Raw genomic sequence first — 13,560 nt, forward strand, 5'->3', positions numbered from 1 at the left:
TTGTGGCGTTAATCTGGACTGAATTGAACACAAATGTGTCTTTTTTTCAAAATAATAGGAACATGTGTTGGTACAACACAGTGCAGTTCAATGGTATGACAAACTACAGCCTCCAAAATGAAATCACTTAAATCAACAGCTCTCGATTATTTTAAACAAATGCTGAATACTTTAACCTTCATCAAGCTAAGACTGAGTGCAGAACTGTTATTTTAGAATACGCCCATAAACACTAATGTACCCAATGTTTTGGCAAGTGTTTTTCCTCATTGCTGTATAATTTTATGTCATTGGGTCATTATTACTGATGAATCCATGTGGAGGAAGCATTTTACTGTGGTGTTTCCCACCCTATTTTGCTGTTTTCCACACTATTATTACATTATTATTCATTTGCTATCGATAAGGATTAGTAAGAGGTGATGAAATGTTTAGTTTTAAGAGAAGTTTTAACAATTACATCATCTGATGCCTGGAGATTGATACACCGATCAGGCATAACATTATGAGCACCTTCCTAATATTGTGAAGGTCTCCCGTGTGCCTCCAAAACAGTTGTGACTCATCAGAGAATGGACATGGGTCTTCTGAGGGCGTCCTGTGGTGTCTGGCAACAGAATGTTAGTGGGGGTCTTTGGGTCAAGGGAGGGGCTGTTTTTCATGCTTTTTGAGTTGTTCCTAATCCGTTTTTGTGTGTGTGTTTGGCTGCATCCTGCTGGGGATGGCTGCTGCCCTTAAGGAGTGTCATTGCTATGAGGTGGGGGTGCCTGGTCTGGTCTAGGTGGGTGGTACATGTCTAAGTAACATCCAAGGGAATGGCAGGTCCAAAAGTTTCCCAGCAGAGCATTGCATTGCTATAAGATGCTCAATGTTATTCACTTCACCTGTCAGTGGTTTTAATGTTGTGGCTGATTGGTTTATGTTTTAACGCTAAAAACCAAGATCATCTTGAAAGGAGACAGTGATCACACTAACCTGCTAGAAGGTATTGTCATGTAAAGTCCAGGGCTTGCATGGTAGAGATCACTGCACACCGTTCTCTCGGTGTTTAGGTTGTGCCGAGCATGCGCAGTGAGTAAACGTTGGGACTCCATTCCAGGCTGTCAGTGAGGGTTCCCTGATCCTCGCATCCAGTGCAGTCGCATCCTGAACAGCTGTCTGCTGTGATAACTTTACCTGCTTTCCAAACAAAAACAACTTGACCATGAGCGGAGATCATGGACGCGGAGACTCTCAGGTAGCTCTCGGCCAATAATTAACGCGTTTCTGTTTTTGGTACAGTTTGTATGAATCCCTCGGCCATAACTGACATAACACGAGTAATAACCGCCAGGACATGAAATAACGGCACAGATAAGCTAACGTTGCAAGTTAGTCTGCGCTCTTTGTTGTTTTAGGGAAAACTTTTAAATTATATGGACTATAGGCTTTTTTTTTTCTTTGTTTGTTTTCGCAAAATACACGTATTTCTAGGGTATATTTGTATGCTTACTGAAACTTGAATAACCGAGCTACCGGCATTTCTAAAATTGAAATATTAAAAACATATTTTTTTGCCATTTTCAGGTCAATTCCGGATCTAAAGGAACCGGTAGGTCCTCTGATGAGGAATTTTATTCACACTGACTCTGACTTCTAGCCTGAATCGTGTCTACCTGTCTACTGTTAGTTTTTAAAGGACAGAAATGGCGTCCCAGAGACTAAGTCCCTTCTCCTCCACTCTCTTGCGGCTATTGTTCAAAAAGGGGGTCTGAAATGAACACTTGCCGCCCTCGGTTTTTTAATCTGACGGGGTATTCGGGAAGGGCCTGGCGTCGTGTTTATTTTGCATGAATTAGTTGAGTAATATGTGCGTGCATTTACTGCGAATTTTGGAGCCGAAAGTGGTCGAATTGAGGCTGAGGACTTAGTCTCTGCGCCATTTTCTTTTTCTGTATGTAGCAGCCAGGGCGCCGATCAGTGAGGCAACTGTCTGCCGTGATATGGAGGCGAGAGCTGGGCGCTTATCGCCTCTCCCCTGCCCGTATCTCCCCTCCACCTGCACCCTGCCTCCACCTCAGATTAAGAGGCATTCATCTCATTTGGGCTCACGCAGGAGTTTAAAACTCCAAGTCACCTAGAAGAAAGTTGCACTGCATTATTAAAAGCATATGCCCTGAGCAGTCATTTTTTTTTGCCCAAATTACAGCCTCCCACACAGCAGCCTCTGTCACTCTCACAAAGTTGGGAGCACTTTTTTTTTCTTGAAGGGTTAATTTGCTGCCTGATTTAAAGGAAAAGCAAAGCAGCCGGTGGGAAATGATTTGGTTTATAAATGGCATTTCATATGACAATAGCAGGTAAACCCGTTATTAAACTGCCATGACAACAGGGAGCCACAAGGTGATGATCAGGCCTTCCACGGGAGGGATTTCACTCAGCAGGCAACATTTTAATATTAAGACTCATGCAAAATTATTATAATTTGACAGACAGCACGAGGGTATAAACACAGTTTCTCCTCTCATGTACAGTGCCCTTCATGTTCAGTTTGAAAACCCCTACAAGATCCAGCCAAAAAAAAAGCTACGCATGTGTTTGATGAATATTACGAAACTATAAATTTAATATTGCAGTGCACTGACTTACCTACAGTATTAGAACTTTGTGTTTAATTAAGTGTGTTTAACCTGAATGTGCTTAAATGATAGATTGTGTTTAATGTTTGGACTGCAGATGTACTATATCAGAATCAGAATCATTTATCAATCCTTCAAGGAAATTGTGGCAGGAAGATAATAATAAGAAAATATTGATAGAAAAAACCTAAATGTTGCACAAAGTATTTGCCGTTTGCAGATGTGCTTCACAATCACTCAGTAGAAATTCTGCAAGTTTTGCTCTATTTTTTTTTTTTTCTTTAGAGATAAAGGGTTTGCGTTCAAAAGATAAGATGTGCCGATCAAATATCGTGCATGGTGAAAACACCAGAGTACAATGCGTCCTGCATGTAGATTCATCAGTAGTAAAGACCCGGTGATATAACATTATATATGAGAAATTTATACTCACTTATTAAAACGTTAGTGACAACGACTATATTCTAATATAAGAGTAAATATTAAAGGCTGTGGTATTCAGCGTTTGTTTAAAATAACTGAGAGAGCTGTTGATTCAGCTGTGGTTTCATTTTGGACGCTGTGGTTTGTAGTACTGTTGAATTGCATTGTGTTATACCGACACATGTTTCTATTATTTTCATAACCCCAACTTAGTCAGTTTGGCTAGTACAATCATGTTGTGTTGTGCATGTCTTACGCAACTTGATTTATTTCCAGATCATGGTTTTATGTTCAAATGATAAGGTTTTTTTTTTTAAGGGCAGATTGTTGCCCAAGAGTGTAGAAAATAGTTCAAATGACTCAGCCTCAACTAAGCACAGAGAAAAATGCTGCCTCCACATAGATTCCACAGTACTAATGATCCATATATATATCCATTATATAGGAGCAATTATCTTTGGTACATTTTGCGGTTATGGCACAGCTTTTACCTCTGTTGGAGGATTTCCATATCATCTTTATGAATCAGTTATTAACCCTCACTGTGTTTGCATGCTCTAAACTTAGAACCTACTCCTTCTGGAGATTTACCTTCCTCTACCTTGCAGCAGTCACCTGTGCAAACGCTGACAGACGTTTTTTCCCGTGTCACTTCACATTCGTTTTTAACTATAAGACTTGTAGAATAGATTATGGAACAAGGGAAGCTGTGTGTGTGCTCTATTTTTGTCCTTAACAGCACTCAGACCTCCAGTTTTTACCAGTTATGACTTTGCCCTCCGTAGCCAACGTTCAAAATCATGTGAATCTTTTAAGTGTAAACAGCTACAAGAAAGGGGCTGGTTGTCAGATCATACGTGTTGATCTCTCCTCTGTATTGTAGATTCTCACAAACATAAAGACAAGCACAAAGACAAGGAACACAGACACAAAGATCACAAGAAAGACAAGGAGCGAGAGAAATTCAAGCACAGCAACAGGTAGGGTATCTTTTTCTTTTCACAGACTTGGATCGGTTTTAATAGCTCCTAACATGTTTTGCTGTGTTAACTCTATTTTCTCCTTGCAGCGCTTCACTTGGGGCGTTATCACTTGTAACAGACATTTGAATGAGTAGAATAATGACTAGTCCGTGCATTTGTATGCAGATTTAAACAATATGAAACATATAAATAGGGAGGTTTAAGCGGGTACTGCTGATTTAATTACAACTAATAGAATCCTGCCCTGAAATCCACAACTATGAATGACATCTGCAGAGCATTTGTAACCTGAGCCATTGTGGAACATTTGCGATGGTTTCCTTTTGTCTGGTGGAAATACTTGTGGGCAGCAGTACAATAATAGAGTCATTACTTTGGCCATTCTTATTGGCCGGTGTCCATGACACTGTCATTGTATGTTAGAACTGATAAAGTGTACGTTGGGTGGTGGTCGGCTCTTCGTTGACGACATCTTCCGACAGCGTTTGGCCTCTTGCACTTGATCTCTGACCTCCGTGGCTTTCTGTGTTCCAGCGAGCATAAGGAGCACTCTGAGAAGAAACACAGAGACAAAGAGAAGCTGAAGCACAGCGACGGCAGCTCAGACAAGCACAGAGAAAAACACAAAGAGAAAGACAGGGACAAAGAGAAGAGGAGAGAAGAGAAGGTTTGTGAATGGGTGGTCAGTAGGCCCTTTTACGATATGGTGTTTGTCTTTGTTTTGTCATCGTGATGGAATAATTATTTTGTCACGTTAACATGAAAGTTTTGTTTTCCAGTGATTGCCTAATAATTGTTTGGTGGTCCTGACACAGCATGCGAGTTTGTTAATATCTTTATGCCAGAGACTGCCCCCATGAGAGAAAAACTAATAATCATCCAAATGCCCTCTGTAGCTCTCCGTTCACTCTACATTAGACAACTTGTTTAAAGGTGTGAAAGCACCAGACAAAACTATAATCTGCTACGTTTTTCATTGTTCATCACAGATTCATTCATCGCATTCAGACAAACCTAAAAAGGAGAAAGAAAATGGATATGCAAGGTAAACAGCATCACTTTTTTTGCACCTGATGTGAAACAAATGTAATTATAAAGCGGCCCTGTTAAACCATAAGTCATTTTGGAAACTACAAGTTCAGCTATTGCTTGGTTTTCATTAATGGGATATTGCTTCACTACTACTTAGAGACATAAGCCCCGCCGCCATTAAGAGCGAGCCTGAAGAAGACAACGGCTTCTACCCCTCTCCTCCTCACTATAAGACCTCCAAACGGGAGTATGACGATGAAGAGTAGGTGTCTTCTAGATTAATCCAGAATTGTTTGCAATTTTTAAACTGAGGTTCATTTCATGCTAAGGGTGTAATTGTTTACAGATTTGAGTACAAGCCTAAAAAGGTCAAGGTGGAACATGACAAAAAGGCAAAGAAGAGGAAACATGAGTACGAAGAAGACGAGGAGGATGAGGTCCATGAAGTTTTTGTACATTATTGTTATAAATGCATTGTCATACCGCCAAACAGTTTTTTTTTTTGTTGTGTGGATTGATTTATTTTTAGATTTTTTTGGTTTAGGATGTCAAGCACAAAAAGAAGACAAAAGACAAAAAGGTGACAGAGGGAAAGAAGGCCAAAAAAGAAGAGGAGGAGAAGTGGAAATGGTAAGATCATTTTCTGGACAAATTGTTCCTTTCCTCAGGAAATTGCAAATCGAGGACAATTAGCAGTATGCAGCCGCTACTGAGAAGCAGAGACCCTGTTTTTCTTTTCTCTCACGGCCTGCGTTTGTTTTTGTTTGTGGTGATTAGGTGGGAGGAGGAAAGATACACTGACGGCTCCAAATGGCGCTTCCTTGAGCATAAGGGTCCAGTGTTTGCGCCACCGTACGAACCTCTGCCTAACAAAGTTAAATTCTACTATGATGGTGAGTCTGTGTGTAAACATTACATCTACTATTGATAATCTTTTGGTCGAGGCTGTAATATAATTCTTTGGATTTGTAGGTAAGCCTATGAAACTCAGTGCTCCTGCGGAGGAGGTAGCCACTTTTTTTTCCAAGATGTTGGATCATGAGTACAGCACTAAGGACATCTTTAGGAAGAACTTCTTCAAGGACTGGAGGAAGGTGAGGAGATTGGGCATAAAAATAATCAGGTAGTGCCTCGTGTGGAGCTCATGGGTGTGTAAAGAATGTGAAGTTTAAATTGGGCCCGTTTAGATGTCTTCTCTTTTATTTTAGGAGATGACATCAGAGGAGAAGTCTCTGATCACTGACCTGAACAAATGCAACTTCAGTGAGATGAATGAGTACTTCAAGGCCCAATCAGAAGCTCGGAAACAGATGTCAAAAGAGGAGAAACTGGTAGGCCTGCAAACAGTGGAGACTCTCTGCCTTGAAACAGTTGTGGGATCCCTAATTGTATTTTTTATTACGCTGTAGAAAATCAAAGAGGAAAACGAACGGCTCCTCCAGGAGTACGGTTTCTGCATCATGGACAACCACAAGGAGAGGATCGGAAATTTCCGCATCGAGCCGCCGGGGCTGTTCCGGGGACGAGGCGACCACCCGAAGATGGGCATGCTGAAACGCCGCATCAGACCTGAGGACATCATTATTAACTGTAGCAAGTGGGGAATCTCATTACCATCATTACCCCCACCCACCCTCCCCACTCTGACTGCCATGACTTTTAACATTTCAGTTCATTTTTTGGGTGCATCAATAGAGCATCAGTTCTGTCAAAAAGCTGCTGATCTTATTGTGTCTAGTACTGAACTGTACCACAAGGTGGACCTGTTAAACCATTGTTAGTGAGGCTGTATGAAATTACATGATCTGATTGTGAATTAGAAGATGAGATCATGCATGTTTGTGAACATACCGTATATCTCACATCATTGTCCTGTTCTTCCCCTCTCTCTCCCAGCTTGATCTTCCACCTTCTAACTATCATACTGTGTTTGACGGATATATTTATAGATTGTGGAATTAGTGTTGTCTTTATCTTTGTCTTCGTTGCATGCCTTCGGGACACGTTTGAGACATTATGGACAGGCTAATTTGTAGCAATTAGTTGCCATCAAAGAGACATCAGGACAAGAATGTACGTGCTGAGTGTGACATGCACAGGATGACAGATTTACCACTGACACACACTTGCACACATCCAGGCTCTGTGTCAAAGGTAGTCTTCCTGTCAGAGTGTCTGTGCAAACAATAACACAACCCAGGGGAGGACATGTTGACCCCTACACACTGGTCATAATGGGATTTGTCTTACTGTAGTGATTCTCTGTATGTTATTGGCTCATGGCTGCAGTGTTCACAACCACAGTTAGAGTTAATCCTGGACTGGATCATTGGTGTAGACATGAATTTAATTTGTCTGTGATAAACTTTGTTTTTGTAGCTGTGAGGAATGCACAACAAGTCACACAAAAGTAGAGGGTCAGCTTTAACGAGTTAGACAACACTGCATCCTGCTCTCGTTTTGCTCCTGTATATTAAACGTGCTTCTTTTTCCGTAGGGACTCCAAGCACCCTAAACCTCCCCCAGGGACAAAATGGAAGGAGGTTCGCCATGACAACAAGGTGACCTGGTTAGCGTCTTGGACAGAGAACATCCAGGGCTCCATCAAATACATCATGTTGAACCCCAGCTCCAGAATCAAGGTACACACGCTCTCACGCCTTTAGACTCCAGTGGCCTACTTTATCATTTTTCCATTTTTTGAAAACGAACGATCTGCTTGTGTGCAGGGGGAGAAGGACTGGCAGAAATACGAGACCGCACGGCGTTTGAAAAAGTGTGTGGATCGCATACGTAATCAGTACAGAGACGACTGGAAGTCGAAAGAGATGAGGATCAGACAGAGAGCTGTGGCGTTGTATTTCATAGACAAGGTGAGTAAAAATGCAGTGAAACTAAAGACAACTAAAACATTAAAAACGCCTACATATAGTGTTTTTGAATTTGTCAACAAGTGTGTTTGGAAACGCAGTGGTTTCAGAGAGAAATCCAGTGGTTATAGAACAAATCCTGAGCAAATGTTTCATCTTTTAAGTCTCGGTAATGATCATGATGGGTGGTGTTTCCTCTGTAGCTGGCACTGAGGGCGGGTAACGAAAAGGAGGAAGGTGAGACAGCGGACACCGTTGGCTGCTGCTCGCTGCGGGTTGAGCACATCAAACTGTACCCCAAAATGGACGACCAGGAATACGTGGTGGAGTTTGACTTCCTGGGAAAAGACTCCATCCGTTACTACAACAAGATCCCTGTGGAGAAGAGGGTAAGAAAGGGAATTAGAAAGAGAGGAGAGGAAGCAGATTAGATCTATATTACAGTACAAATCTGTGATTTCTGGTTTTATGAGGGTGGTGCTGGTTGTGTGTGTGTGACAGAAATGGAATTTTGTGTAAATGAGATAATATGTTTCTACACTGAGTGGGATGTTTGCACAGGCAGGTGATCAGACGCGAAAAGCTTTCCGTCAGCTCTGGCTCAGAGGGTGGTCTGTTTCCTGCTATTACCGGAGTGCGCTCAGCCACACACACATGCATACAGACACACTAGGAATGTTCGTTTTTCAATCACAAATTCTTCAACACGCCTATTTGGACACATTTCCTCCTCACAGGAATACACACTAACCTGCAATCAGCAAACCACCTGCACTTGTCATCGTGAACACAAATAAAATTGTACCCTCTGCTGGCAGAAATGTGACACTGCAGGCATGGATACAAAAAAAATGAGATGTTATTCTTTCTCATCAGGTCTTTAAAAACCTCCAGTTGTTTCTGGAAAACAAGCAGCCTGAAGACGACCTCTTTGACCGACTGAATGTAAGAAACACACATGAATATCTGCCTCCTGCGCTTCGCTATTACGCTTTTTTTTCTGGTCTGCCCTAACACACTTTTTTTGTGTGTTTCCTGCAGACGTCTATTCTGAATAAGCACCTACAGGAGCTGATGGATGGACTCACAGCCAAGGTTTTCCGAACCTACAACGCCTCCATCACTCTGCAACAGCAGCTCAAGGAGCTCACCTGCCGTGAGTGACAGCAGATTCATACAGTCGCATAGCAGCTCATCTGAGTCAACACCAACATTTCTAATGATGGTTTTTACCAAGAGTCAGTCTCTTCAATCATGCGGTGTGTGTAAAGGCTATTGTGTTTGGTTTGCTGGCGAGGAAGATGTCGGGGCACCAGGATCTCTTTTGAGTTTCTACCCATTTATTCTAACAAGGACAGATAATAGAGAAGAGCCTGTGCGTAAATAAACCTACTCACTCCTGCTCCTTTCCCACGGGACAGGACTACAAAGGGCCTCCTAATGAAATATTTAACATGGAACATAAACTCATGTACAAAAGAAAAATGCCTGACAGGAACAAATAATCAATCAAAGTCTCCGTGTAAATCAAACCCCTCGCTCCAGCTGCTACACGAATAAAATAAATTAAAATATGGAGCGTTAGATTAGATTATTCTAAGTTTATGCATGAATTATTGAGCTATTAAAAATTATATGACTCATGCAGATTAGATAAAGGAGGCAGTGCTTCCAACTCCAACCATAAAGTTGTGTACACATACTATCTTTGTAGGCCTTCCCATGCAGATAGTGACAGTCGTCTTCCTGTAATTTACTGTGTATGAGTAATATTGTGCCTGTGAATCATTATTCTTACAAACGCAATTTGTGAGTGATTTTAAATTTAAATAACATCTTCTTTTTCCTTGTTGTTGTTGGGCCTCCAGCCGATGATAGCATCCCAGCTAAGATCCTGTCGTACAACCGAGCCAACCGGGCGGTGGCCATTCTTTGCAATCACCAGAGAGCTCCTCCTAAAACATTTGAGAAGTCCATGCAAACCCTTCAGACCAAGGTGAACCGCCTGCATCACAACTTTTTTTTTTTTTTTTGGTTTTGGTGCCTCTCTCCTTGATGCAGAGCGTTGTCTTCACCCAGCACATGTTTGTTGTGGTTGCAGATTGACGAGAAACAAAATCAACTGTCTGCAGCCAGGAAGCAGCTGAAGGCCGCCAAGGCTGATCACAAGGCTTCCCACGATGACAAGAGCAAAAAGTAAGAAAGCTTGATCGCTACTGGCCGGTACGGGAAGGGTTTAATCCATTATTTAAGTTGAAAGGGAACAAAGTTTTATCTTCATAGGCCGTTTTTCAGTCCATCAGTATAATTTTCTTCTCTCTATGTTTCCGTATTCCTGTCTCTGTGCATCTCTGTCTTTGTGTCATTTTGTGTTTCCTTTTAACTCTCTCAGGGCGGTGGAGGTGAAGCGTAAAGCTGTGCAGAGGATAGAGGAGCAGCTGATGAAGCTCCAGGTCCAAGCTACAGACAGAGAGGAGAACAAGCAGATTGCTCTGGGCACTTCTAAGCTCAACTACTTGGATCCACGCATCTCTGTTGCATGGTATTTATGTTGCACAACAGACATTGTTCATCAATGAACTACTATTTGCTCACAGTTGTTAATATGGTTAAAAAAAAAAACAGTGAGTGAAGTACTGTACTGTAACACAGGCTTGTTGTCTCTGGGTGGGTGGGTGTTCGGAGTGCATATCTACCTTGGTGACAGAAAGGCAGGAAATGCTCTTGCATTGTAGGAAAAGGAGCAGCACAAGCAAAAAAGCTAACGGCTGCAAAAGGAAAATAAGAGGAAGAAAAGCGTGTGAGCGTGAGGAACAATGGGGTTTGTTTCTGAAAGCCAGGGAGCGTCACCAAACAACACTCCTTCCTCCATGTGGGAAGTCAATGAGGAGCTGTCTGTGGCTGAATGGAGGGCCAGGCCTCAGAGAAGGGGAACAGAGGTCCGCCCTCCCTAACCGATGCCCCACAGCTATTTATGGAGAGCCTCCTCCTCAGGCACAATGGATACAGGAATGCTCCGTGTTTTGCCTGGTTGTAGGACGTAAGGGATGGGGGTCCCTCCGAATAGGGTGGTGCATGGGAACCTGGCGTACGCTGCAGTATGTGTGACATTCTGAAAAATAAAGTTGGAAACAGAGTGAAAGCAGACCTGACTGCCAGCCCATTCAAACTGTCGACTTAAACTGTAAAGAGAATATGTCCTCCTTGTCAACACGGTTGACAGATTAGTGATGGTCTACTTCCCTCATTGTATTAGTTAAAGATTTAGCTGAAGTATCTTCCACCTCTGGCAGACATATTGTATGTTTTACATTGCATGTCTTCATGATGTACTCTTTGTGAGGCGATCGTAAGATAAATAACACACAATGTTATTGAAAGGAACCTTTGACCTTTAGGCCTGAGGTGTCAATCAAAAAAAAAGAAAGAATGGTTGCTGTATTTGCAAGTCTTACGGTCATTCGTTTGCTCTGAACGTGTCCATCGTCTCTGTCCTCTCCAGGTGCAAGAAGTGGGATGTTCCCATTGAGAAGATCTACAACAAAACCCAGAGAGAGAAGTTCGCCTGGGCGATCGACATGGCCGAAAAGGACTACGAGTTTTAAACATGCGTAACATTTAATCTTTTCTACCCATGCCTTTGATTGTAAAGATGGTTCGTAGTTGATGTCAAATGGTTCCACTGTGTGGTTACTGCAGGGCTGTGAAAGATAAAGACTTTGCTGAAGCTGTGACCACAGGTTAATAATAATTCTGTCTGTTTATATCTATAGATCGGTTGTGGATGGGAGAATAACTCATGAACCATTTGACTCGTGCAGCCAAAAGGGCATCTCTCTTAGGACATTTTACAGTAGTGTGTATGTAGCTGCAGCCATCCGCTGACCCCACAATTATGAACACATGAGTATTACCTTTTGTCCGATGAAATGTACTGAAATTTGTAAGCCATCAGATTTATCAAGGAATTCTATATTCTCATAGAATAATGAATTAACAGATGTTTTTATGGGAGACTGTGAGAAACAACACGAGAGAGACAGTAATAGGATGAATTTCAATTTGTGTCATTTCAGTGTGAAAGATTGATACAGTAATAATGAGCCTGACAGACTGATGACGGTGTGATCACATAATTATTATTAGCACACGGAATGTCGTCGTTTTCCATTTAGTTTGAGTTTGTAGTTTATTTCAGGGATGTACATATTTTTGTCATTTTTCAGTGAGTGTATAATTCAGTGTTTTATAAAATGTGTGTGTGTGCGTTGTCAACAAAAAGCTCTTCATTGCTCATATGCAACTTTTTTGTGCATGTGTGTGTGTGTGTGTGTGTGTTGCTCCTCTGTTTTATAATAACAATGAATGAACAAGGCCTAACATTGATCTAGGTTACTTGAAACGGCTGAAAGTACAACATGGTGTTTTGTGTGCCAGAGCTAAAAGAGAGTGTTTCTTCGGACGGAGGGGTGTGGATTTTTGCCAAAAAAATATCACTGTCATTGTAGTGTGCTGTTTTCGTATTGCTGTGATAAAGCAGAGAGTGTCTTTGAATTCATTTCCAAATGTGAACGGATATTCATACTTTTTGTCATCAATATTTCTTGCTATCTGGACGTTTATCACACAATCCGATTGTGGCCGGCTTATTGTTTTGAGCTTTGTAGTTTTCAGAATAAAAACATCAACCTTGTGCTTTTTGACTTTGTCTTTTTTTTTTTCCTTTTCACTTATATCTGTGAAAAGGCTCCCCTGAGTATACAAAGAGAAACATAATCCTGTCAGAGAGATAATCAACAGCCAGTCAAGACATGGGGTCATAACTCCAACAATTCATTTATCAGTATTGTCCTCTGCTTTCACACACTATCCCTGTTAAGATAGGTGATTGGTTGTGACTGATGTCTTTTCAAGGTAAACCTACGGTATTATTTAAGGGGAGATGATTACAAAGTCAACTGACAAGTTGTGGGGATGGTTTTGTTCAGGAGACATCTAAAAGTACAACAGCGGCAGCGGTCTGCGTCTTTAAGAGGCCGAAAACGGGCGCTCCTGCTGAAGGATGAGTTGCGTTAAAGCTAACGGGAAAGCTGCACGTTCATACCGGAAGTGTTGTAAGTAAACATAAAATAAAATAAAAGTCCAACTTTGTACAGTCAACATAATGACCTCTTAAAAAATAATTAAAAGCAACTCCAAAAGCTACGGAAGCCCGTTGCTGCCACGCCAGAAAAAAAAAACGAATCAGTATCACATTATAACGTGATAACTTGCTATCAAGTGATATAACCTGCTATCATGTTATTACTGATCCAGTTTTGTTTGTTTGTTTTCTGGTGTGGCAGCAATGCGCTTCTGTAAAAAGCAAGACATGCAGCTAAATATTAAAAGTCTACGATTTCATCCTAACTGATTGAAATGAAACGATTAAAAAAAAAAAATAGATAAATGCAGTGATAATGAAGCATTTACAAACTATTACAAGTTTATTCCCAATATGTAGCATTAGAAAGATATGTGTGTATATAAGGACATCATAAGAAGTGAGTAAGCAAATCTTAATTCACTTAGGACTGACCAAAGCCAGGGTTATAAAGACACTTAAAGAGAATAAGGGTAAATGTTAATGCAACA

The 13,560-nt window shown here is 41.4% G+C and overlaps 1 protein-coding gene across 1 annotated transcript; it reads left to right on the forward strand.

The window, feature by feature from the left end:
- Window positions 1–1,037: 1,037 nt before the first annotated feature.
- top1b (DNA topoisomerase Ib) lies at window positions 1,038–12,643 on the forward strand. The gene is made up of 21 exons (XM_084553902.1): window positions 1,038–1,237; window positions 1,567–1,591; window positions 3,925–4,021; window positions 4,559–4,691; window positions 5,014–5,069; window positions 5,214–5,318; window positions 5,403–5,493; window positions 5,601–5,686; window positions 5,834–5,949; window positions 6,029–6,150; window positions 6,265–6,387; window positions 6,466–6,653; window positions 7,554–7,698; window positions 7,786–7,929; window positions 8,130–8,315; window positions 8,803–8,871; window positions 8,968–9,082; window positions 9,795–9,922; window positions 10,028–10,122; window positions 10,319–10,468; window positions 11,429–12,643. The coding sequence occupies exons 1-21, from the start codon at window positions 1,205–1,207 to the stop codon at window positions 11,529–11,531; spliced, it is 2,310 nt and encodes a 769-aa protein (XP_084410028.1). The 5' UTR covers window positions 1,038–1,204; the 3' UTR covers window positions 11,532–12,643.
- The last annotated feature ends 917 nt before the right edge of the window (window positions 12,644–13,560 follow it).

Source organism: Chelon labrosus (assembly GCF_963514085.1).
Source record: "Chelon labrosus genome assembly, chromosome: 10".
Taxonomy (NCBI): Eukaryota; Metazoa; Chordata; class Actinopteri; order Mugiliformes; family Mugilidae; genus Chelon; species Chelon labrosus.

Excerpts from the sequence above, each read along its gene's own strand:
- top1b (XM_084553902.1), top strand. The coding sequence starts at position 1,205 with ATGAGCGGAGATCATGGACGCGGAGACTCTCAG. Across the intron at positions 1,592-3,924 it reads TTCCGGATCTAAAGGAACCG|ATTCTCACAAACATAAAGAC; the intron begins GTAGGTCCTCTG and ends TCTGTATTGTAG. Across the intron at positions 7,930-8,129 it reads CGTTGTATTTCATAGACAAG|CTGGCACTGAGGGCGGGTAA; the intron begins GTGAGTAAAAAT and ends TTTCCTCTGTAG.